Consider the following 23,617-nt stretch of genomic DNA (forward strand, 5'->3'; position numbering starts at 1 on the left):
TCGCTAAAGCCCGTTTGCAACGATTACTTATTTAGTCAAATTTTTAGTTCTTTTTTACTTCAATAAAGATAATGCTATCCTAAAAATGTCATAAATGATGAAACTGTATGTAACATTCCATAATATTGTCAATTTTTTAGTACCAGTAAAATGTAAACATTTGTACATAACCTATGTTATATTAAATCTGGAGACTAAATAATTATCTTCTGTAAACTAAGGTCTCTATCTACTGTCAACGTATTATAGTGAGCTTTAAAAATGAATATAAATTTAATTTTAATTTTACAAATTCCCTATAATCTGTCAAAAGTTACTAAAAAATTGAGAGAAAATAGGACAGGTTCTAAACTTTACAAAAATAGGACAACTTTCAGTTCCTAAAATAACTACCAAAAAATTGATCAAAGTTGATGTATGAAATGTTCAATTTTTTTGTTCCTAAAAAAATTATTGAAAAATTGACTAAATAAGTGATCGTTACAAACGGGCTTTAGAATTGCGTTTGACGCAAATACCAGGAATCTGAATCAAACACCTCGATGAGGTCGGTCTGTCTGTCTGTACTCTCATTTCGGCTAAACGGATGAACCGATTGGAACCAAATTTGGTACTCATGTTCTTACATAAAAGGAAGAGCTGAATTTGGGTAGATTCACGCATGCGCAACAAAATAAACAATTTTTGACGTTTTCGTGGGGGTGGTATCTGTGCTAGCACAGCAAATTTTCTTTGTTTTGGTGTGTTATGAACGCCAGAGCTTTAAAAAATTGCGAATTGCGTTTATTATCTGGATGCAAGCATTCTCTAATTGTACTTGATAGATGGTTTATTCTGTACTAATTCGGTGTCGAACACTAAAAACAATCTCAAATAAAATAAAAGTACATAATTATTTGAACGGCCAAATTTTTGGAAACTGCGAAATCCAATTGTTCGGCATTATAGGCACAGCCAATATGTTATTGATCATGAGATCTGTGGTTTCTTGTTTACTTAATTTAACGTTAGCCACCTATCGGCGAATATCGGAAGATAGTGATAAGAGCCATCGTACGCTAATCATTGCACCTTTTAATCAAGGTGGCCATGGCAGTGCCTTAATTTATATCCCAGCTCTGACAAACGAAATGAATCGTCGTGCGCGTGTGAATCTTTCGAATTTAACCCGAAAACAATAAAGGAGGCTGTGCAAATTATTGTTTTTATGTTAAATGTAACGTTAAGCTTAATGTGTCGCTTTGTTTTTGTGTTTTTACGTGTTTAAATATGTGTAATGTACCGCCAAAGTTTTATCAAGTGTGTCGTCTTTGTTTATCATGTCCGGAAAGTACTGATAGGGGTATCAATTTATCTATTTTCGAAAATGATATCGCCGACAGGAACATCCCGACTAAGATAATGACGTGTCTCTCTATACTGGTATGTGATTCATTTGTTTCGTTTCGATTTCGTCACTTGTAACCTCTTAATCTTGCGTAAATTTTTGTTGTTGTCTTATTTGTGAACGTAATTTCTTCGTGCATGTGCGTAGGGTTGGTCGTCGGGTGAAATCATGTGCAGAATCGCAGCTGCAACGGTAGGAATCTATTTTGGGATCGTTTTACAGAGTGCACTAAAATAAATAATTTTCTTTTTGTTTCCTGAAACATCTGCGATGCGTGGGCTTGTAGCCTGCTTAGATGCATTGTGTGTGTAATTACAACCGTCCAGGTAGTTGATGTATTTACTCTCCCATAAAACACCTGGCCGATTTACCTGGTCGTCTGCACGTAGAGAAAGTTTGGCAAAGGCAAGGAGCGGCAAGATGTGTAGCAATGATAAGATGAGCCTAACGTGATAACGGATGCCTCTCGCTTGCGCGTCCGCCGTGTTTTTTTTTGTGTTAACATTCCCCGATAAAACACGTTTTGCTGCCCAAACTTATTGGCATTGAGCTCTTATCAGTGAATCAACTCATTCACCTTGAATCTTTTGTAACCCGTCTCTTTACACCCATTCTCTTTCTTTAACTTGGAACGGCGTTTATAAATAAACATTAAACGCTGCTGTGCGGTAATGGAAATAATGAACCAACAGGAAATAATTGTGTAATTATGGGAATAAAGTTCCGAGGAGCAACGATCTTATTTAAATCACCTGCTGCCATTAACCAAACCAATTCTATTGAAAACTGCCCGTAAAAGTAAACGTGATTAAGAGGTTTTTCCTTCGCAGGCAAATCTAAAGATAAGAGTAAACAGGAAACACTTTCTAAGGTTATTTCAACGCTCTCTTGACTTTTTACCACGTGAAAAAGTAGGTAGTTTTGTAATAGCGTACACCTTTTTCTTTACCTGTCATCACCTCTTTTTGTTTATTTTTTTAATACAAAAAAAATAAAAATGGGGATGTTGACAAAATAAACATATGGGTGTATGTTATTTCATAACTGTACGGGCAATCGTAAGCGCCTAAGGGTGTGGGGGGGGGGGGGCAAAGCACTTGCGAAAACTCAAATTTTCTTCTCCCATTTTGACTCTGATAAAATTAAAGGCTTTTTTTTTGTAGGTGTCTGACAAGGATCCACTTCCACATGTAATATGCTTTCGGTGCGCCAATCAACTGGACGTTTTGAACGAATTCAAAGAAGCCGCACGAAAATCTGAAACGCTACTGTTCCAGTTTTTAGCTTATGCTCGTCAGGTTACCGGTTCATCTCAGGTAAGGTCCAATAGTAGAGGGTGTCTATGTACAATACCACTACACAGGTACATATCATACAGCCTGTATGATACAGGGTGGAAATGTCTGGAACACTGAAGATATCTTCAAAACAACATTAAAAAAATGCCTTTTATGATATCTATTAGTTTGCTAACAATCTTTTTTGTGGTCATTTCTGCATGGTTAAGGGGGGTATATTTTAGTAGCAACTACTGTGTGTAATGAAAACTAAAAATGGCCCCCTTGACCAAGCAGAAGTACGCCACTGACACAAATTTAAAGCATGTAGATTGGTAGCAGACTTTTTATAATTTAGGACACCATAAAAAGTTTCTTTTAAAAAAATGTTGTTTTAAAGTTGCAGACAAAATGTCCACCCTGTATTTTCATTATCTATGTACAGGTAGGTACTTACAGTTTAAAAACTGACTTACAGGTACTGTAATTAGCGAGGTAACTAGTGCATAATTAATTTACATACAAAGAAAATTTAAGATGGAATTAAGATGTTAAAAGTTGGCTTGGCATGAATACAGAAGTACCAAGCAAAAACAATTGACAATGCAACACTGACAAACACAATAAGATGGTTATATGACAACCGGACACTATATGACCCCCATGCTAGTGATAATGTTACTTGACTTATTGTTCTTAAGGGCTGTGTTGCAGTGTTGTATTAATCAAGTGTTTTCTACCTTCCTCGATCTTCGCTTATTAAAAAAACCCCCAAAAGGTTATCGACCCGGTGAAGTTGTAATTGGAAAGTGAGTGTACTTTTATTTTTTAATTTTTGGTCGATATTTTTAAATGGGCGGGGTTTCAGCTAAGGCTGCTCTACCAACCAAACCCACTATACATTTACAAATATGCATGTTCGAACCAGAGACAGCAATCGAGTTTCTTTGTTTTTATTTATACTTTTTGATGTAATAAAAACAATTACAATTCCCTTTTGAAGAAGAAGGTAAAAAAAACGAACAAACTCAAAAAAGTAATATTGAAGTTTAAGACGCACAGAAACGCTGCACATAAAAAAATGGTTCCCATTCGGGGCTCACCATTGGGATGTTCATGTAGAAGGGTGGACCTGATGATCTGTTTGTAATGATTTTGCACCATTTTTCCACAATTGTTGGAATTGCGAGATAGAAAATGCAGTGCAAGTGGAAACACACATCGACGCCGAAAAAGTTGTAAAATTGGACAAGTCAGTGTTTCGTAGTGCAGCCGCCACATCAAAGATGGCAGTATTATCGCGTTGTATTTTCATTTTTCCTGTTCATAACTGCAGTGCTGCACGCAATTGTTTGTGTTTTCTTGAAATAACCTTTATCGACCTCTTATGGCAAACTTTTCTCTGAAATTTTGACATTGTGACCTTTTAATAAAAGCCAATAGAACGCACATATTGATCAAAAAATATGAATATCTTTGTATGTTCGTCCGTATGTCTGTCCGTACCCACTTTTGCGTTTTTTTTCTTTTAGAGAGATTAATTGTTCTAGAATATTGCAGATACCTTATAGTTTGAAGGTTCGCCACATGGCAATCTTAAAATTTTTCATTTTGTAGAAGAATGTTTGATCAACATTTTGAGGTGGGAGGAGGAGACGAACAAACATCAATAATCAACTGTAATACGGATCAGTAATAATTTCTCGTTTAGATTATGAACCTAACCTAATTTTTTTAAATAGAACACCCTGTATACCTTTTTGAATCTTGCTTTAATTTTTATAATCACTTGAATCTTTTTTAAATATCATCTCTGGTGTGTTAATTTTGACAATATATGCTAATTTTAGAGGGGTGTTTTATTACAAAAGGTTCTTTATGATTGTGAATAATCTTCCTTTTTTAAAATACATAAGAACAGAAAAAAGGTTATCGGCCCAATCTATTTTTTTTGAAATAGCACTCCCTGTATGTTTTAATCTAAACAGATAGCATATTAAATTCGCTGTTTATAAGACCAAAAAAATTCAAACTCGAAAATCGAAATTAAAAAATATTCGTTTGTTTCCAGAATGACCATATATTTTCTTAGTTTAAAGAGACTCATGTTTATTACAAAATTTCTCTTTAATGATTGTTGAATAGTCTGCAATTTTCAAAATAAGTAGACAGGGTCACGTAAAAAGGTTACCGGACCTAAGCTATTTTTTTTAAATAGAACGCGTTGTATATTTTATTCGCTCGCTTAAGAGATAAGGGGAAAATTAAAAATTGCCAATTCCAGAGTGACCCTATATAACTAGTTACTAAAAGAGAGACAGAAAAATGTTTGTTACAACATTTCTTTGTAATGATTGTTGAATAATCTGCTGTTTTCAAAATCAGTATACAGGCTCAGATAAATGTGGTAAATTTTTGAAAAGAGAACTTTTAGGTTAAAATGTACATTTAAAAAAAGGTCAGATAACTTTTTTATCTGACCCCGTCAAGGACCCCGGGTATGTACTTATTTTAAAAACAGAATATTATTCCACAATCTTTATAAAGAAACATTTGTAATAAACACCTCTATAAAAATAGCACATTATATTCTCTGTTCAAAAATTTAACATACCAGGGATGATATTAAAAAAAAATTGAAGTGATTAAAAGAAATTAAAGAAAAATTCAAAAAATTATAAAATATTTAAAGAAATTTAAACAAAGGTTAAATAATTTAAAAAAATCAAAAAATATTTACCGTCGACCTAGAGGAGTGAATCTACGAGCGTTTCCTAGCTGTGCCAAGCTCGCTTTCGGCTTGCTCGACACTACATTAGAAAAATAGCGTGTTATGGAAATTCTGGTATTCAGATTCAGAAGGTACAACGGGAATTGTCTATTTCTGACCGTTTAAGGTAGGGAAAAGAAAACAAAAGATATTTTCAGTTATTTTCAAAGATTTTTCGAAAATTTCAAATGCTTTTTTTAGTCTCAAAAAGGGGCAACTGTGCCCCCATTTAACCTACACTGTTACGGAGATTCCAATGGTGAGCCATGAATTTGAACCACTCGGTACTGAAAGAAAGTGTTCAAAAATATGGATTTTTTTGTATTTTTTTCTCATAGAATCGAATGCTGTGATCAGTTTTTGACAAATTAAACAAACTATCAAAATTAACCAGAATATTCAATTTTACTAAAGCCAGTTTTTGTTTTTTGAGTTTTGATTGTTCCACAAACACTTTTGTCTTTGACCTTTGCTGGAAATTGCCGTAATTCGATTTCCCCCCCCCCCCTCCTCCTCAAATATTTGTTATTTGTAGTTATTCCAGCTCGTTTAAATTCGGTTTCTAACTGAATTTAACTAAGTTTCGTTGCCCAAAATATTTACGTGCACAAGTTCGACTGTTGATTGTACGGGGGTGTCAGGCGTCATGTCCTCTTTTAGGGTCACACTCAAAATGGTAAAATTTGAAAATATTCGCCCGCTTTAGAGATACGGGGGAAAATAAAAAATTGTCAATTTCAGAATACTTTCCCAGTAGTTTATTCCACGCTACCACATCAGCCGGATCATGAGGTTGCTAGTTCGCCTCCTACGGCAAATCTATTCTGTCTAGATACAGGCACCTACCAATGGAATGGAAAAGAAAAATTAATAATAAAAAACCCTACACTTTCTGCATTTCTGTTATTACAAATATGTCTCCTTTTTTTATGTGACTTTTTTATGTGACAGAGTAGGCTACTTAATTGTTCCTACTTTTGTACTTTTTGTTTAGCACCATAATTTCTTGTCCCTTAAGCAAGTTGCTTTAGCAATTAGCACTATGATGTCCATTAACTTCACCCAATTATCGAATAAATATAACAAACAAACATAATAAAGTGCTTATTTATTGTTGTAGTGTGGAATTCATAACTCCGTCCATTTGGCACAAGTTTTTTTAGGAAAGGGGGGGTGCTAAGCTGCCCCCCCCCCCCAAGGGTAAACTGCATTTAGACTCGAAATAAATTACAAACTGTGCTATGGGTTGCTAAACCTTCCTCTACATTAATTGCTTATTAAATTGCAAGTTTGAAATTAATTTTTTGTAACTGTTTGAGGGTGCCAGCTACTTGTTTTTGCGCAATAGTAGAATAAAATAGCCAATCAGTAGTAACGCAGATATACAGAAACAGCAGATTGTCAACTGGCGATTGTGTTAACAGTATTTTCTTGTGACGTGTAGGGGTTGGAGGTAGTGGTGATAGTAAAGAAGGTAAAGATGGCACCTGCAGAACCTCTCCTGGGCGTTACAGAAACGTTTCAAGAATTTTCTAAACAAATTTCGTTTATACCTCTCCTGTTTCTAGCAAAGGAGAGATGGAAACTTTTTGCATTGACATTCTCTAATAGTACTGTCACGCTATTTAAAGATGATCCTGCGCTATTGTCAACAGCAGGACCTGGTGAACTTACGCTATGCTAAACAGTAGAGAAGATATGTACCTACTTTAAGGCCCAGTTGTATAATGTCAGTTTAAACTTCAGTTTATAGTTAAGTTGTGGGTTAAAGAATTTGATTGGCTAATATTTCTAAAGTTGACCAATCGTGTTTCTAAAATCTGTCAGTTAAACCAATCTGAAGTTTAAACTGACATTGTCCAACTGGGCCTAAGTAAATTAGGAACAGTAGGGAGTAGGGAGAGTCTTCTTCACTATGAGGAACAGAAGTAGACTGCATTTTTGCTATCATCGCCTTCTTGACAGACTTGTTTGGTTGGTTTGACTGTACTTAATGCCCTTTAGAGGTGCCTTTGCAGAAGGTTGCTTGGTAATTCTTGTAACATTTTGGCTACTCGCCCATTGTTGTTAATCAAATCATTATAGCAGTTTTACATAATTTAGATCTATTTTTTTCATTTTTACAACAATAAAAGTAAAAGTATATAAAAAAACAACTAAGAACAACACAACTTCTGTACACCAATCCAGACAACGGATAAAAAATACTTGATATCAACTACTGTAGTGTCCGAACTTATTGAACTAAAGCCTATTGCTGGAAATGGGACTATATACGACAGGAAAGGGATATCCTGACGTTCGTTTGTACATCTTATACTTAGTGTGAGCCAACCACATGGCAAATGTCCCAACTAGGATGAACAATATGATGAGGGTGGTCAAAGTTATTCTCATCACTCGCACGCGGCCATATACTAGTGCGCCCAATATACGTTTATTCTAAAACAAATTGTCTTTCATTTAGAAACCCGCTAGTGACACCTACCGTTTTTGCGCATGTCGAATTTGTTAACGTAACCAACTCTACACTCAGTTGACTACTCGGTTCGATGCAACTAACCATATGCGCAATTTTTGGAAAATTGACCGTCAAATTGTAAAGGTTGCAGTCGCACTCGAAATTGTTGTCTTCAATGTTTAACACACGTAACGTGTCCCATGGCAGTAGCGTAGTTGGTAGAGTCTTCAAGTTATTACCGTTTAAATAAACCTCCTCGAGAGTAGTCACGTTGAAAAATGCCTCCTCGTCAATTTCGCTCAGTTTAGAACAGTGGCTCAGTTTGAACACTTCCAAATGTCTCAGCGGAGTAAAAGCCCTCGGTCGAATTAGTGATAATTCGCCTAAATTATCGGCGAAAATTTTCAAAATGTTTTGCTGTCCTAAAAGCGTCAACATCTAAAGGAGGTCGGATCTCGGGTCACTTGCCTTCAAAAGTGTGAATCTCGAACTCGATGATGGGGTTGTCACTAATGTTTAATATTTGTAGCGATTTCGCTACGTAACCTAAAGATTCCGGAACAAAGTCCAGTTCGTTGTGCGACAAATTTATCACGGTCAAGTTTGGGAAGTGTCTCACTGCATCGTGAGGTATTTCCGTTAGTCTGTTGTTCGCTAGATTGAAATCCTGCAATTGTGTTAGTTTCGCCAAGGCTAAGCATGTTACGTGATCCATGACTCGTAGCCTGTTTCCTTCGAAATTTAGGTATTTTAGGTTGGGAGTGTGTATAAATACATTTTTCGATAAGCTATGTAGTCGGTTGTAGGACAAGTCGAGATATTCCAACAGGATTGGTTCATAAACTGTGTTGTTGTATGGACCCTTGAAAACATTTGCGCTTAGTTGTTCGCCTGAAATGACAATTTAGCAATCTGCAAACAGTGTTGTTACTTACGTTCAATTTCATTGTAGCTTAGATCCAAGTATTTTACATTCATCGCATTTTCCAGCAGGCCAGAGGCTAGGTACTTGATTTTGCAATTTGAGTAGATCAATCTGATCTCCTTAGCGTCACTGCCTGGCATCGGATCTAGTGTTGTAATTGTGCTATTTCTAAATGTGGCCTGTAACGAACTCGGATGTTTGGGCCAGTTCGCTAATGTGTGCGTAATTCCTCTACCCTCGCAGTTTATGTAAAGTGTCTCGTTGTTCTGTGATAAATTGCAGGCGCATTTTTTACTACAGAGCTCTGTAGAATTTTCGTAAATACGATCCGGCCTAGCAAAGGCCACCAGCAAGGAAAGGGACAGAAATATCTGTAACAGGAAATATACTAAGTTTGGTGTGTTACTGCAGCTACTTGCTCTGCCCGTCCGTCCATCGATAGCCCTAATTACTACAGTTTTCAATATATTTAGTTCGGTCTTTTCGTATTTGATAGAGTATAGCTCTGGCACCTGATGATTAATGTGCGCATGCGCAAACTGCACAATGTCAACTCTCATCTTTACAGAAATATTTCTTTGAAATTTTAAACATTGATCTTTCTAGTAAAGACAAACATATCGCATATAGCAAAAAATTAGATGTGGGCATGCGCAAACCGTCTTACTTATAGAGATATTTTTTTTAACTTTAACCGTAACTGGTCCTATTTAAAAAAAACGTATCACATATAGTGAACATGTGCGGACTGTTGTGTTACGCTAAAAATGCGGAATTGCGTCTTCAAAAAAAAAAACAGAGCTGACTGCCCGTAATTTAGCGCAAACAGATGTACACGCTGTTTTACCCTCGTGAAAACTAAGCAGCAGTGTCATTTACTCGTCTCCAGTATTTAAGGAAATGCCACTTCCCCCATAAAATAGACTCCTTTAAATTTTTTTTAATAACTCTCTATTATGAAACCCGTCTCCTCTTATCAGCACCAGATGTGCATTTTCTTAAGTTGCCCCTTTTTGTTATTAAAAAAACGCATTTGAAATTTTTGGAAAATTTTTGAAAATAACTGATGTCACCAAATAACTGAAAATGTCAAATTTTGTTTTCATTTGCCCATCTTCAAAGGTCGGAAATGGACGGTTCACGTTAACACCTTGTATGGGCATTTTTTATGGTCATATTGGATTTTTCAGGAATGAGATAGAGGACAGAAAAAGATTAATTGTCACTTTTACATACATTTACAAGAAAAATTTGATAAATGTTTTACCCTCATTTTTGAAAAAAAAAACATCCACAAGTAACTAGATCTTGTTGAATTTCTTTTTTGCCCTCTATTCGCGATTCAGATTAACATTTAGAGGCGCTGGTGTAATTTACAAATTTCGAATTTAGGTGGGAGCGATTTGTAAACGTGGGGTATATTCTAGCAGGTTTTTAAGTGAAACTGAAAGGCCTTTTTCTTAATAACTCGAGGCTGTCTTGCATTAGCTTGAATAAGCAATTAACTTATTTTCCTAATTACAATTAAATATCACAATTTATGATTCAATGTCTAGTGCTCTCTTACAACTTTACAACTCGTCGACATTTTCTTACGTCAATGACGCTTTAAAACGTCATTACCAGTTGTGGCAGAATTACACTAACTACAAATTAAACAATGTGCAGTGCTTTAATGAATGACGATTGTTCAGTTTGGCATAACGGTTTAAGACTCGGACTTTAAGCTCACAGATGGTGAGTTCGAATCCCACAACTTGCCAGTTTTTAGTGGTACAGATCATCTTGAGCCTGACAACCGTACTTCGGAGGGCATGGAAAGGTGGCGGTTCTGGCAGTCATACCACGACTTTCTTTAGGTCACACAGACGGCTGTTGATGCAATTTGAAAACGTCTGTAACCCGGGACTGCCACACATATTAAATAAAGAAATAAAAAATCCGATACAACTGAATATCGAACGATCCTCGAGATCTTCACACATACATCATTTTTACAACACCTTAAGGCGTTACTTCTGGCCCACCAGATCAGAATAGCTTGTAAAACAAATCGGCATTAGTTTTACTACATACAAAATTTCATTTAAATTTCTTAACCAATGAAAAATTTAAGATTGCGCCTGCGTCAAATAAATTTTTTAATTCGGCATTAGTTACTTTTAATCGAGGTGCGTACATATGACATTTCATTTAAATATCTTAACAAATAAAAAATTTGAGATTGCGCATGCGCAAAACCGTTTTTTTTGATTCGGCATTTGTTTTACTTTTATTTGAGGTACCTACATACAAAATTTTGTTTAAATATCTGAACAAATGAAAATTTTGATATTGCGCATGCACAAAATAATTTTTTTGATTAGGCATTAGTTTTATTTTTAATCGAGGTGCGTAGATATGATATTTCATTTAAATATCTTAACAAATTACCAAATTAAAAAAACCGACTGCGCATGCACAAAACAAATTTAATATGGCATTAGTTTTACTTTTATTCGAGGTGCCTACTTACAAAATTTCATTTAAATATCTTAACAAATAAAAAAATTGGGATTGCGCAAATACAAAAGCTGGGTTGCATAATGGCACTGGTCACATTTAAAATTTTTGAAAGTACAGTAATAAAATGTGACTTTTTAAACTATCCTTGTTCTTCAAGTTGTAAGTATATTGATTCCAAATGAAACTTTTGCAAGTGTATTTACTTTTACAATCGTAAACACTACAATATTGATTACTTTTAGTCATTGTAAATAAACGAAATTGCGGTGGTCGCCCACCTGTATTAATTACAATGTGCTGCCACCAGAGGTCTCACTGTTAATCTGACCCCGAAAAATCCAATATGGCGCCCATAAGAAATAGGAAAATAGTAGCCTGTAGCTAGCGTGTTACGGCAATTCTGATAAGAGATTCAGATACTCTGAAAAAAAGTGCCCATAGAAGGTGCTAACGGAAAACGTCCATTTCAGACTGGGGAAGTAGGGAAAATGAAAATGAAATCTTAACATTTTCTGTTTTGTGGTACATTCAAAAATAATTTTTATACATGCGCAGTTCATTGAACTCCATACTAACTGGTAAGGGTCGAACGTTATTACAAAGCGAGGCATTTTTGTGGGTATGCAACCCATTACGTTGTATTTACTATCTTTGTTTAGCATTCATAGAACCACCATGGTCTGTCCTTTTTTCAAGCGTGTGTATACAGGGTGGTGACTTGCGTAACGCATCATAGGGATTTCAATGTAAAATTCGTAACATGCGATTATTGGCTCCCCAAATTATTTTAGAGCAAAAATGTATTAAAGTTTTTTGTAGAAAAATTTTTTTTACGCCATTCAACCGTATTAGTTTTCAATTTTTTGCATAATAAAGACGGAAAATTTGAAAAATAAAACCCGCATCTTTTTCAATAATCTGTGATGCCATTTAATTTTATAATATAAAAACTGTCTTATTGTACCATGACAAAAACCACGCCAATATCCGTTATGCCATGGAATGTCTGCTATAAAACAAATCAAATTCTATCGAAAAGAATTATATTTAGAATAGCGAATGCAACACGCGATGCAACATAAAGAAAGAGCAAATTACTAAAAACGGTTTCCTAATATAACAATTTACAATAAATGTTCGAATAAGTCACCAATTAACTGCAAGAAAGTAACCAAGTCGATCATAAAATCCATTTTGAACTGCTGCTAATTGATAACTGGATATCTTTTTGTTTTAGAAAATTCCAGGGCATTGCAGATTATTGAAAAAGATGCGTGTTTTATTTTTCCAATTTTCCGTCTTTATATGAAAAAAATTGAAAACTAATACGGTTGAATGGCGTAAAAAAAATTTTTCTACAAAAAACTTTAATACATTTTTGCTCTAAAATAATTTGGGGAGCCAATAATCACATGTTATGAATTTTACATTGAAATCCCTATGATGCGTTACGCAAGTCACCACCCTGTATATGTTTGTAAGTCTTGCGGCCTATTAGTTGTCATTTGCACAAAAGGATTTTTATACTTTTACCAGGTATGAGCTAGGAAAGACCGACGCACTGTTGGAGGTTGGAGTACCCTGTATATCTTATTGTAACTGAACATACAATTTTAAAGAAGAATTTTTGAAGTGTCCTTCCAATTAACATACAATCTGGCTTTATTTTGAAAAAAATGATCTTTCAATTGGGGAGATTGGTCTTTTACTTCGTGAAAAATTACCTAGGCCCATCCAAACACGTAGTAACTACAGTCAATACGTGTTTGATACACAATTGAGTTTAATACACACTATAATTTGGGCTTCTCTCAATACAAGTACATATATACCTTCGTGCAGCCAAGAATTATTCAATTGTTTGTCAAAGGGGCGGTGACATCGATCGAAATTGTGCGACGATTGCACGCACAGTACGGAGAGACCCTCCCTCCCTCCTGCCGTTCTGTTTTAAAGAGAGCAAAGAATTTTTTAATGATCGTGAAAAAATTGCATTTGGAGTCATGATTGTAGCCCGAAGACCATTTGTTACCAAATGGTGTTCTGTTACAGGAGGGAGGATTACTGGAGTCGGTGAGTAGGGTAACGAGTGGAAGCGTCAATTGCGCCAAGGAATATTTTTACAATAGTGTGGTAATAAGCTTCCAAATCCAGCGCCCAAAGGAGAGGGGGGCTACAGAATAGCAATAAGAGGCAGAAGAAAGTTTGATGGTTTTCACAACGACTGTACGTACCCGGCATTACACCACGATGCCATAGGTAAATTTGATAAATTCTAATGAAAACTTAGTCACAGATTACAAAGAACATGATTCATATTATACCAATATTGAACCAACCTTACGTTGCAGGGGGTCTATGTTCCCATTTGTGATATATCACATAAGTGAATACAAATTCAGACAATAACAGTAAAATGAAAGCGCTACTTACCTGCTTCATCACTTGTTGTTTTGTAACTTGCCGATTATTATATTCGCCTATTTTTCTCCATTTATCATTAAGTAAACGATATAATCTGAAAACTCACAACCGTAGCGATAAGGAGACTTAATAGAATGACTGTAATCAGTACCTGTACCTACGTGGTTTAAAGTGACTCCTCTAGAGGGGCCCATGCAATCAATGGTGCAGCATTAACCAAATTTACTTCTTAGTCCCTGAAGGGGTGGCTCTACAATTTATGAACACACAGTATATAGATGACCGCTACCAGCTTTATTGAAGACGTGGTATCTAGAGGCGCTTCGTTACGAAAGGTGTTGTTTCAGTTCGTAGTTATTTCTTTTAAGAGTTGAAGACAGAAGATAGAAGTACCTGCTCTAACTTTTAGCGCCGTCTTAACCGTCAATAAGGAGCCAGAAAAATTAATATTTTAGAATTTCAGCTCTGTTAAGTAATTTTTAGATGATTTTGGTTACCTATGTTAATATTTAAAACAAGCATTAAAGCGGCAAAGTCGTGTATTTCATTATCTGTCTGCGAGTAACCCAACATTCCAGGTAACAATGGACATTACTGGGCTACCGAATTTTGAAATTTTTCAATTTATCATGACACCTCACTTTTTAAAACCTTTTGTGACTAATACTAATGGTATCCATAATGCATCAAGGACCAGTGTAGCTGCTTATTTACATTTACAAATTCAAAATATAATGCTTGGGTTTGATCGCACCTGATTGAAATACATTAATAAAAACAAAATTTAATCTAACGAAAGGAATAGTATCACTGAAATTAAATGCAAAATTCCTAATCAATGCTTCTTAACAATAAATACAATACAGAATCTGTTTAATGCAAGTGATTTTCGTGGGTCGATTCCTTTAGGAATATGAAAATTACTTCAAACCAAAGTTTCTTATGCAAATTACTTAAAATAATCGACCACTAGTTTATACAAATCAAAAAATTTTAAATAACTTGCAGTAATTGACTGTTCTGGTAATAATTTGATCTTGTATCTCCCTGCAGAATGCTCCTTCTTTTAGAAGTGTGGAAACAAATCGCTTTGGTAGTACTTACAGTGGACTTTTTGCACCACCTTGGTAACTTATCTTCGTGATACAAAATATATACAGTACAAATAGTACCCACAAAAGCAGAGCATGGGCGTTCATGCAAAATTATACCCAAATCCGAATATTAGATATTAGACACGTTTTTTGAAAAAAAAAAACCATTATACACATTGTGTGCTGAATGCAAGGTTTAGTGGAAAAAAATTACATGATTCGCGAATCCAATCAAACCGGCTTTAAATTCTCGAAATTGATACTCAGGATTGTGATTATGCACAAGAATAAGTCAATGTTCCACTGTGTTTAAGGCATCATTTTTATTACACCAAACTCGAAAACGAAAAAGAGATTATACAGTGCTATTCATTTAGAAGTAGACATAGGGATTTCCCATATCTACTTTTAAAGGACAAAAACCTGTTGAAAGACGCCTAATTTTATGCAACTACAATAACTTCTTAAAACAAATGGAGATTTTGCTGTCATATTAATTAATTGAAATATTATTGCTTTGGCTAACGTATTTAAATTTTCGTCCGTGTGCGATGTATTCATCTGAAGAAAAACTTGATATTGTCAAAATACGTGCGCATGTTATTTCGGTTGCATAAAATTAGAGAATCAGAGAAGCATTTTTGTCATTTAAAAGTAGACATATATAGGAAATCCCTATGTCTACTTCTAAATGAATAGCACTGTATATTTCATATTGGTTTAAAATAGTACTAAATGATGCTGCAGTGTCAATTGTTGTGTTCAATTCAAAAATAGAAAAAAATAGAAATTTTGTATTGTTATTGAATCGTTAAAAGTGGTGCATATTGTCGATACAATTTAATAATGTGCATTTTTGGGCTCTAGAAAATAAGAAAGAAAAGAAAGGAAATAAAGAAAAGATCAAGAGAGAACAGAAAGGAAAGAACGAAACAAAAGTGAATAATGAAAAGAAAGAAAAGAAAAACAAGCCTTCTAATTTACCTATCCAACTAATGCAAACTACATTTTGCAGAAATGTTCCCACGAGTGGTTGCCCCCTCTGTACCATTCGTATAACATTTACATTACAACACGCTCTATGTATTTTACTGTTATTGTCACGGAAATATCATTTGTTTCTCTTTTGCAGGAAAAATTGGAACAATCAAGTGAAATGTTAGACTCTCTATTAACCTCGAATTCGCATACAACAAAACTTCCATGCGAGAAAGCAGTTTCTCTTCACGTTCTAGACGGATCTTCACGATTAACCGATTACACATCCGAACAAACCCGTAAATTAGAAAGCTCCGAGCATCTTCCAGACATACTAAACATAAAGCAAGAAGTTATCATCGAAGAAGAAGAAGAAATGGGCAGAGATCTGTCGATAAAAAAAGAAGATCGAACCTCGCCGCCGCCCGCGCTAACGATCAGGCCTGTTATGGACTACGAACAACGAGTGCTGGACCCCCTAACGCGTTTAAAGAACGATTCCGCAATACAAATCACTCCGATACTTTCCACGAATGCAGATTGCAAACAGTCGTTACCCATTTTACCTGCAGATCACGCCTCCGTTAATGCGGATCCCAATTTTAGTAAAGAAAAATCAGCTTTAAGTATAGAGCCTATACATACAACCAATAGCGTCATTCGTGAAATGTATCCCTCAGAACCTGCCGATCTATCCAATAAGAAACCTGAAAATGTAACGTGTGTGCCTGAAATAGAATTTATTAAGGAAGAAGTGAACGACGCAGCTTCTGATTATAGTAATAGTTCAGATCCGGAACGTTTAGAGGTCGATATGTCTCAGGGAGTGGACGAGCATTCAAATTCGACAACGGCAAGCGCCACGTCACCCACACCCGATCAACAGCAAGAAGAACGGCAGCTCTGGAAAGCTTTATCGCAAAATGGCCACTCTCAGGGACAGTCGTTAACGGGGGAAGCCAGCCAGTTGTTAAGGAAGTTGATTACCTGTCGTAAATTGGGGATGAGCATCACGCCGGCGCCCTCAAACGTACCTGCGACCTTTGATGATCACAGAAATAATTTTGGAAGAGATTTGACGGTAATTTTAATCGCTAATTGAAGCCCAGTTGTAACATTCGTCTCGTTTCAGCTCGATGCAACAGGAAACAAACTGGGAAGACGAAAACAAACATTTCCAACGAAGGCTACTTTGGATGAACCTACGGGAAGAGAGGTAAGTCCGTGTCAAGATTCTGAAGAGGTAGAATACATGCCAGACTTCACTGGTAATAATCCTTGGTTTAATTTGCAAATCGTGAAAACAAAGGTGAGGGAATGCGTAATATTTATAATGTACCTACTTCGTATACTTAGGGTGGAGCGGGAATGGCACGTCGTGTCGACCTCTCTTGCACAAACTGCGGTACACAAACCACAACGATATGGAGAAGAAACGTTAAAGGTGAAATGGTCTGCAACGCCTGCGGCTTGTATTTTAAGCTGCACGGCGTCGATCGTCCTCACACGATGCGAAGAGACACGATTCATACGAGACGCCGGAGGCCGAAGGCGTCCGAGTCTGGGATTGAGAAAGAGAAAAGCAAAGGTAAACACTTCTTAAGCAAACCAAAAAAGATCCGCATTTTAAGTTTCTGTAAATTATATCAATCTTCACTTCTATTTTTCGTTTGATCTGTTATTTCCGACAATAAATTACTGATACATCCAATCAATGAAAGAAAATAGCCAAAATCATTTGTTTGGATTTGATTCTTATCAGTAAATACAATGCAGAATCTGTTCCATGCAAATGGTTCTCATAGGCCGATTTCTTTAGGAATATTAAAATTAATTCAAACAAAATGAATATGCAATTTTCTAAAAATAATTGACCGCTACCTTATACAAATCAAAAACTTATGTTATTGACGTGGGTAGTATTCTCTTCTGGTACTCAAAAATAAAGGCTAAAATAAATGAGTTTGTTGAGTTAAGTCAGTTTGTGTAATTCAGTTTTTCTTTGACAAGCAGGTTTTCGACTCGAAAATATTCCTTCGCGTAAATTTTATCACTTGTAAAGCCTTTCCTCGTCCTGTAATTTACTGTAATTCGTCTATCTACCGCTTCTTAACGACAAGAATTGAAAAATGGCAGCAACGTTCTTGTTTAGAATTTTTTCACTTAAAATAAAGCAGGTAAAATCTTAAAATGAAAATTTTAGCGCACCTCAAATGATTCATAACCAGTTTGACTCATTTGGATCACCTTGTCCAGTTTTTCCCTCTTCTGTTCAGCGCCGGAGATGCGCTTGCATGGTTTGGTGTGTTGTTGAGGCTTGGTGACCTTAACATAGGTTGAGGGGTATCCTGGGACGCCCCCTCTGGTTTATTATTTTGATCAGTCTCCATGTCGGAAGAGATTAGTTATTATTTTTTTGTCTTTGTCCGTTAAAATCCAATATGGCGCCCATAAGAAATAAGAAAGTAGTAGTCTAGCTTAGAAGGTGCTAACAAGAACTGTTCATGAAATGATGGGAAAATGAAAAAGGACATTGACATTTATAATTTTTTGATGATATCTTTGTTATTTTCAAAGATTAAAAAAAAGTTCCAAAAGCGTTTTTGGTATTCCCAAAAAGGGGCAAATTTGCCCCTATTTAACTTAAACTGTATCTATCACTGTTACGGAGATCCCAACGATTTTGAACCACCTTTTACATACAAGTCTGGCTAAACAGTAAGTACAGGGTGTCCCATTTTCAAAACTTTTATAGTGTATATCTGTAATTGTTAGTAGTAGTAGTAATATAGGGGTCATGTGCTCTTTTTGGGTCAAATTTAAAATAGTACAATCAAATTTGAAAATATTCGCCAGCTTAAGATATACAGGGGAAAATTAAAAAAATGTCAATTTCATAATTATCATAAATTTTCTTAAGTAAAAGAGACACAGAAAAATGTTTACCTATTACAAGAGTTTTTTTTATAATGATTGTTGAATAAAGTGATGGGATTTAGATTATTTTTTGATGGAACACTGTATATTTTAATCTAAAAAATAGCATATTAAATTTAAAGTATCTTTTAAAAATATAACATTAGAAAAACTTAATGAGATATTGATACAAAAAGTTAAAAAAAGATTTAAACAAATTCAAAAATCTTTTTAAAACTTTTTTGAATTTTTTTTAATCACTTTAATATTTTTTAAATATTAACCCTGGTGTGTTATATTTTTTAAGAGAAAATTTAGTATGCTATCTTTTTAGACTATAATTTACAAGGTGTTCCATTTAAAAAATGAGGTTAGGTCCGATAACTTTTTTACCTGACCCCGTATACTTACGAGGGGTATCCCAAAAAAACTTGATTTTTTTAATTTTACGTTTTTATTGAACCCAACATTTACAGGACTTTAGTCCCCTTCAGTCCTTTAGTCCATGTGCATTAATACACTTGTTCCAACGTTTCCCCCATTGCTGAAAACAGTTCTGGAACTCCTGATGCGTGTTTCCTTTGACTTCATCCATATTACTGAAAATTAGCTGGGTTGTGCTCCATGATAAATTTGTTTGCTCAAAAACTTGATCAATGGTTTTTCGATGATCTTCATCACTTACACGTGGAATGTTTTTGTCATTTATTTCTGTTGCCCAGGGCGTGGCATGTCATCAGTTGCATCCCCATTGACTTGGCTGTAGTTTTCCCTAACAGAAAACAAAATCACATTCTTTGTTCCTTGTTGTCGGCCATCTTAAATCGCCAAATGGATGATTTTCGCCCGTGTCTCTTAAACAACTGAATATTTTCAAATTGTGATTTTACCCATTTTAAGATTGACCCAAAAAGAGCACATGGCGCCTATATTACTTTTTTGATAGCACTAACAATCATGGAGATACCCTATAAAAGTTGCCGAAAATGTGACACCCTGTACATAAATGGTTATGAAAAATTCCGTTTCAACTCAATCGTTTATAAGACTTCCAATAATTTCACCAGGTCAAAAATCCTATACAGGGTGGGCATTCAAAAAATGATATGAAACGCTTTAAAATAATTTTTTTAAAGATAACTGCTTGTGGATCCCACTGAGGAAAATTTATAAATAAAGCATATGTTAAAATGGTATAATCAAAATTTCGAAATCTTTGCTAGCATAAGAGATACAGGGGGAAAAAAAGTGTCAATCTTGAACAATCTGGTATTTTCAAAATAAATATACGGGGTCAAGTAAAAAAGTTATCGGATCTAACCTCATTTTTTAAATGGAACACCATGTATATTTTAATCTAAAAAGATAGCATATTAGGAAAGATTTAATATGATAAATATTGATTTAAAAACTGATTAAAAAAAATTTTTTTTGAATCTTACATTTTTTAAAAATATCCCTGGTGTTACATTTTTGATGAGACTAAAGAGACTAAACAAGGTGTTCCATTAAAAAATTGAGGTTAGATCCGATAACTTTTTTACCTGACCCCATAAACTTTGGAAATGGCAGATTATTCAACAATCATCAGAAAGAAACTTTTCTAATAAACATTTTTTTTAATCTTTTAATTAAGAACATATAGGGTCATTCTGAAGTTTGATAATTTGTTGATTTTCTCCTGTATCTCTTAAACGAGTGACCATTTTCAAATTTTGATTTTACCATTTTAAGTTTGTCCCAAAAAGATAACACGACAATTACGAAGATATTCTATAAGTGTGGAAAATGGGACACCTTGTACCTAGGTGGTTATCAAAAATTCCGTTTCCACTCAAATGATCTTTTCTACAACTTCCAATGATTTTACCAGGTCAAAAAGCTTATACAGTTCAGTTAATGCTGGACTGCGGTGCTAAGGGGTCCCTGGTTAGAATCCGGGTTCGGGAATGGATATTTGTAAATGTATAGTGGGTTGGGTTGGTAGAGCAGCCTTGGCTGAAACCCCGCCCACTCAAAAATAAAGGCAAAATTTAAAAAAATAAAAAAAATACAGGGTGGGTGTTCGGAAAATGATGTTTTACACTTCAAATTTGGTTTTCAAATGTTTTTTTTAAAGAAAACTGCTTTTCATAATTGGACTCCACCAAGGACACTTTGCAAATTAAAGGGTACGAGGGAAAGTTAAAAAAGTGTCAATTTTAGAATGATCTTATATTTTCTTAATTAAAAGAGACACAGAAAAATGTTGATTACAAGAGTTTCTTTAGATACGAGGCCAGGTAAAAAAGTTATCGGATCTTTTTTTTTTTTTTAATGGAACACTCCTGTATATTTTAATCTAAAAGCATATTAAATTATCTTTTCAAAAATATAACGGTGGAAAAATTTAATGAGATCAATACTGATACAAAAGTATTAAAGAAAGGTTTTAAAAAAATTAAAAATCTTTTTCGAATTTTTTTGAATCTTTTTTTTAAATATTACCACTGATGTGTTATATTTTTGAAGAGAGAATTTAATATACTATCTTTTTAGACTACAATATACAAGGCGTTCCATTAAAAAAAATTAGGTTAGGTCCGAAAACTTTTTTACCTGACGCTAATTTTCTGCCCATTAATTTATTGTACATTGCTCCCATTGGAAAATATAGTGAGTGCGTTTTAGGTAAGAAATCGAGCAGTACAAACGAAGTGGATTACGAAAATTCGTATGAAACACCTCGTAAGGGAAACCGCAAGTCGAACATTTCCGAAGTCGACACGGATGAAATGCTGACCGCATTAAGGAGGCAAATTCCCGTCGCTCCAAAAATAGTTAATAGTAACAGCGAGGCCGACACGGAGGACATGCTGAGCGCGCTGCGCCGACAAATTCAACCCCACCTGGTCATGGCACTGCAGGGCCACGCGAATCCGAGCTATACAAATATTCAGGTGAGCATTCCCAATCGCACGACATTTGTTTTAAGTACGCTTTTAGACGCGAAAGTTTCATCCGATTTTGCCAAAGGAGGAATCTACCATCGGATCGACATTGGAAATGGACGATTCAGACGACGACAGCATTACCGATCTGCCACTTAATCTCGTTGCAACTCAAATGGCCGAAACGGAAACTCATTAGTATTATTTCATTTTTGCCTGTCATTGACGATTGTAGTAAATGGACGCCATCGAGTAAATTATTTTATATACGTATTTAATTGCTCTCTACGTATAAAACGTACTTACAAAAATGCAACTAACAATACTCATTATTACATAACTCAATTACTTAAGTGTTGGTTCATACAGCAACCAATGGTGATATTTTGAGCTATAAATCTACCGTTTATTATTATATTATTATTTCAGTGACATTTTGCTTACGTGTATGCCAGTACCTTAAGTTTCTGTGTATTTATCTGTAGTATTATTTTTACATGTCATTGGCAATACTCAGTATTTTTTAAGTAGTTTCTGTAATTGTTAAATTGAAGCATGTTGAATTGTCGGCACGTTTATGAAATCTGTTACGTTTGATACTAGTAATGTTATATTTGGAGTAAGTGACCTACTTATATTTGTAATTTATGATCGTTTCTGTACTTTTTTACCTAAACCGGTTGATAATTGATTTGTACTTTTATTTAATAACCTTAACAGTAGCGATTAGCAACATTTTGTAGTGTAGTGTGACGTTTTTGTATTATTTTTAAGCTTTTAAAGCAGCAGTTTTCTACGTAGGCTCTCTACCATTTGTGTTATAATTGTTTAAATTCGTCTTTTACTACGAATTCAAATAGTTATAAAGTGAAGTCTAGAGTGGCGTAACATTGTAGTATTAACAAAAGAGTGATATTTCTAACATATTTACCCTAATTTTATTTTGATATTAACTTATTATGATCCAAAATCAGTATTGTATACCTTTTTTTTTACTTTTAAGCCCATTGCCTTAGATGTTTAATTTTATTCTCTAATTTGGCAGCTTTGGAATAGTTTAATCTATTTTGGATTAATTGTTGTATAATTTTTGAAAGACGGTAATTGTTAATTGTTTACGTGAAATTCTAAGAGCCCTTCCCGAACTGAGTGACTGAACGTTTCTTACCTATTTACACTTTACGTACCAATACTCAAATTTAATATACAATTTGGCATTAATAGTTTTAATGTAACATAGGCATTTTATATACTGTTACGAGATTGGTCGGTTGTGAATTTTATTGCGGAAAAGAGATGATAATTGTGCATTGACGTATTGGTCTTTTCCTTGACGTGTATGACTGTAACTCCTAACTGTTGCACTTACTGTTACAGTAAGGAATAATTAAGTTTAATAAGATCTGTTCTTGTAATAACTTAACAAAATCGCTATTAGTGTTAGAATATTTTTTTACAAATAAACATGGCTGCTAATCAAAGTTATTTATTGTGTAATTAAAAAAATACAATTATACAATAGTGGAGCAGGATAACATCTTACAGAATAGATGTATAACACCGGCAATAAGACTGCTGCTCATTCCTATTAATCCACCAAAACAAGTTTTCATATTATTTATAATAGGCATTTACAGGTACCAACTTTTTCTGTTTCTGCAACAAGCCACTGAACGGACGGTCGGCAGAGAGGGGCAGCTACCTCCCTCTAGAGATAAAAAAATGTAGCAAAATGCAAAGCGTCCAAAATCTTGGCTTTTTAGTTTCTGGACCGATAATTCCTTGTTACAATTTTTGTGGTTGTAAAAACTGTTTTCCCGAGAAGTTTTGGTGTAGTCGTTTTTTGGTAAAAAAGGAAGGTTATACACTGCCTTTTTTTGAGGCCCGCGCCCGCCAAAAAAATTGTCTCAGATCGACCCGGAAAAAAAACTTTCTTATAGAATGTGGCCT

General features: G+C 34.9%; 2 protein-coding genes across 4 annotated transcripts; one reads left to right on the forward strand and one right to left on the reverse strand.

The window, feature by feature from the left end:
* The first annotated feature begins 1,036 nt into the window (after positions 1-1,036).
* On the forward strand, positions 1,037-23,152 carry LOC116177962. Of its 3 annotated transcripts, none has more exons than XM_031497162.1 (7): positions 1,037-1,422; positions 2,551-2,703; positions 15,976-16,902; positions 16,954-17,037; positions 17,178-17,409; positions 21,408-21,676; positions 21,723-23,152. In XM_031497162.1, the coding sequence occupies exons 1-7, from the start codon at positions 1,270-1,272 to the stop codon at positions 21,864-21,866; spliced, it is 1,962 nt and encodes a 653-aa protein (XP_031353022.1). In that variant the 5' UTR covers positions 1,037-1,269; the 3' UTR covers positions 21,867-23,152. The 3 variants fall into 3 exon arrangements, with proteins under 3 accessions (XP_031353022.1, XP_031353021.1, XP_031353023.1); XM_031497161.1 differs by having other exon boundaries at positions 1,038-1,422; positions 16,954-17,130; XM_031497163.1 differs by lacking the exon at positions 1,037-1,422 and adding an exon at positions 1,443-1,579 and having other exon boundaries at positions 16,954-17,130.
* Positions 7,562-13,873, reverse strand: LOC116177964 (chondroadherin-like). The gene is made up of 5 exons (XM_031497164.1): positions 13,759-13,873; positions 8,831-9,191; positions 8,364-8,786; positions 7,923-8,317; positions 7,562-7,876 (listed from the first exon to the last, which is right to left on the reverse strand). Exons 1-5 carry the CDS (start codon positions 13,765-13,767, stop codon positions 7,679-7,681), a joined length of 1,386 nt encoding a protein of 461 aa, XP_031353024.1. The 5' UTR covers positions 13,768-13,873; the 3' UTR covers positions 7,562-7,678.
* Positions 23,153-23,617: the final 465 nt, after the last annotated feature.

The sequence above is a fragment of the Photinus pyralis genome, unplaced genomic scaffold (assembly GCF_008802855.1).
Source record: "Photinus pyralis isolate 1611_PpyrPB1 unplaced genomic scaffold, Ppyr1.3 Ppyr1.4_LG8, whole genome shotgun sequence".
Classification (NCBI taxonomy): domain Eukaryota; kingdom Metazoa; phylum Arthropoda; class Insecta; order Coleoptera; family Lampyridae; genus Photinus; species Photinus pyralis.

Coding starts and splice junctions, on each gene's coding strand:
- LOC116177962 (XM_031497161.1), top strand. CDS start 1,270: ATGTGTAATGTACCGCCAAAGTTTTATCAAGTGTGTCGTCTTTGTTTA. Junction 1,423..2,550: donor TGACGTGTCTCTCTATACTG/GTATGTGATTCA, acceptor TTTTTTTTGTAG/GTGTCTGACAAGGATCCACT. Junction 2,704..15,975: donor AGGTTACCGGTTCATCTCAG/GTAAGGTCCAAT, acceptor TCTCTTTTGCAG/GAAAAATTGGAACAATCAAG.
- LOC116177964 (XM_031497164.1), bottom strand. Junction 8,787..8,830: donor AAGCTACAATGAAATTGAAC/GTAAGTAACAAC, acceptor TTGTCATTTCAG/GCGAACAACTAAGCGCAAAT. Junction 7,877..7,922: donor ATTCGACATGCGCAAAAACG/GTAGGTGTCACT, acceptor AATTTGTTTTAG/AATAAACGTATATTGGGCGC.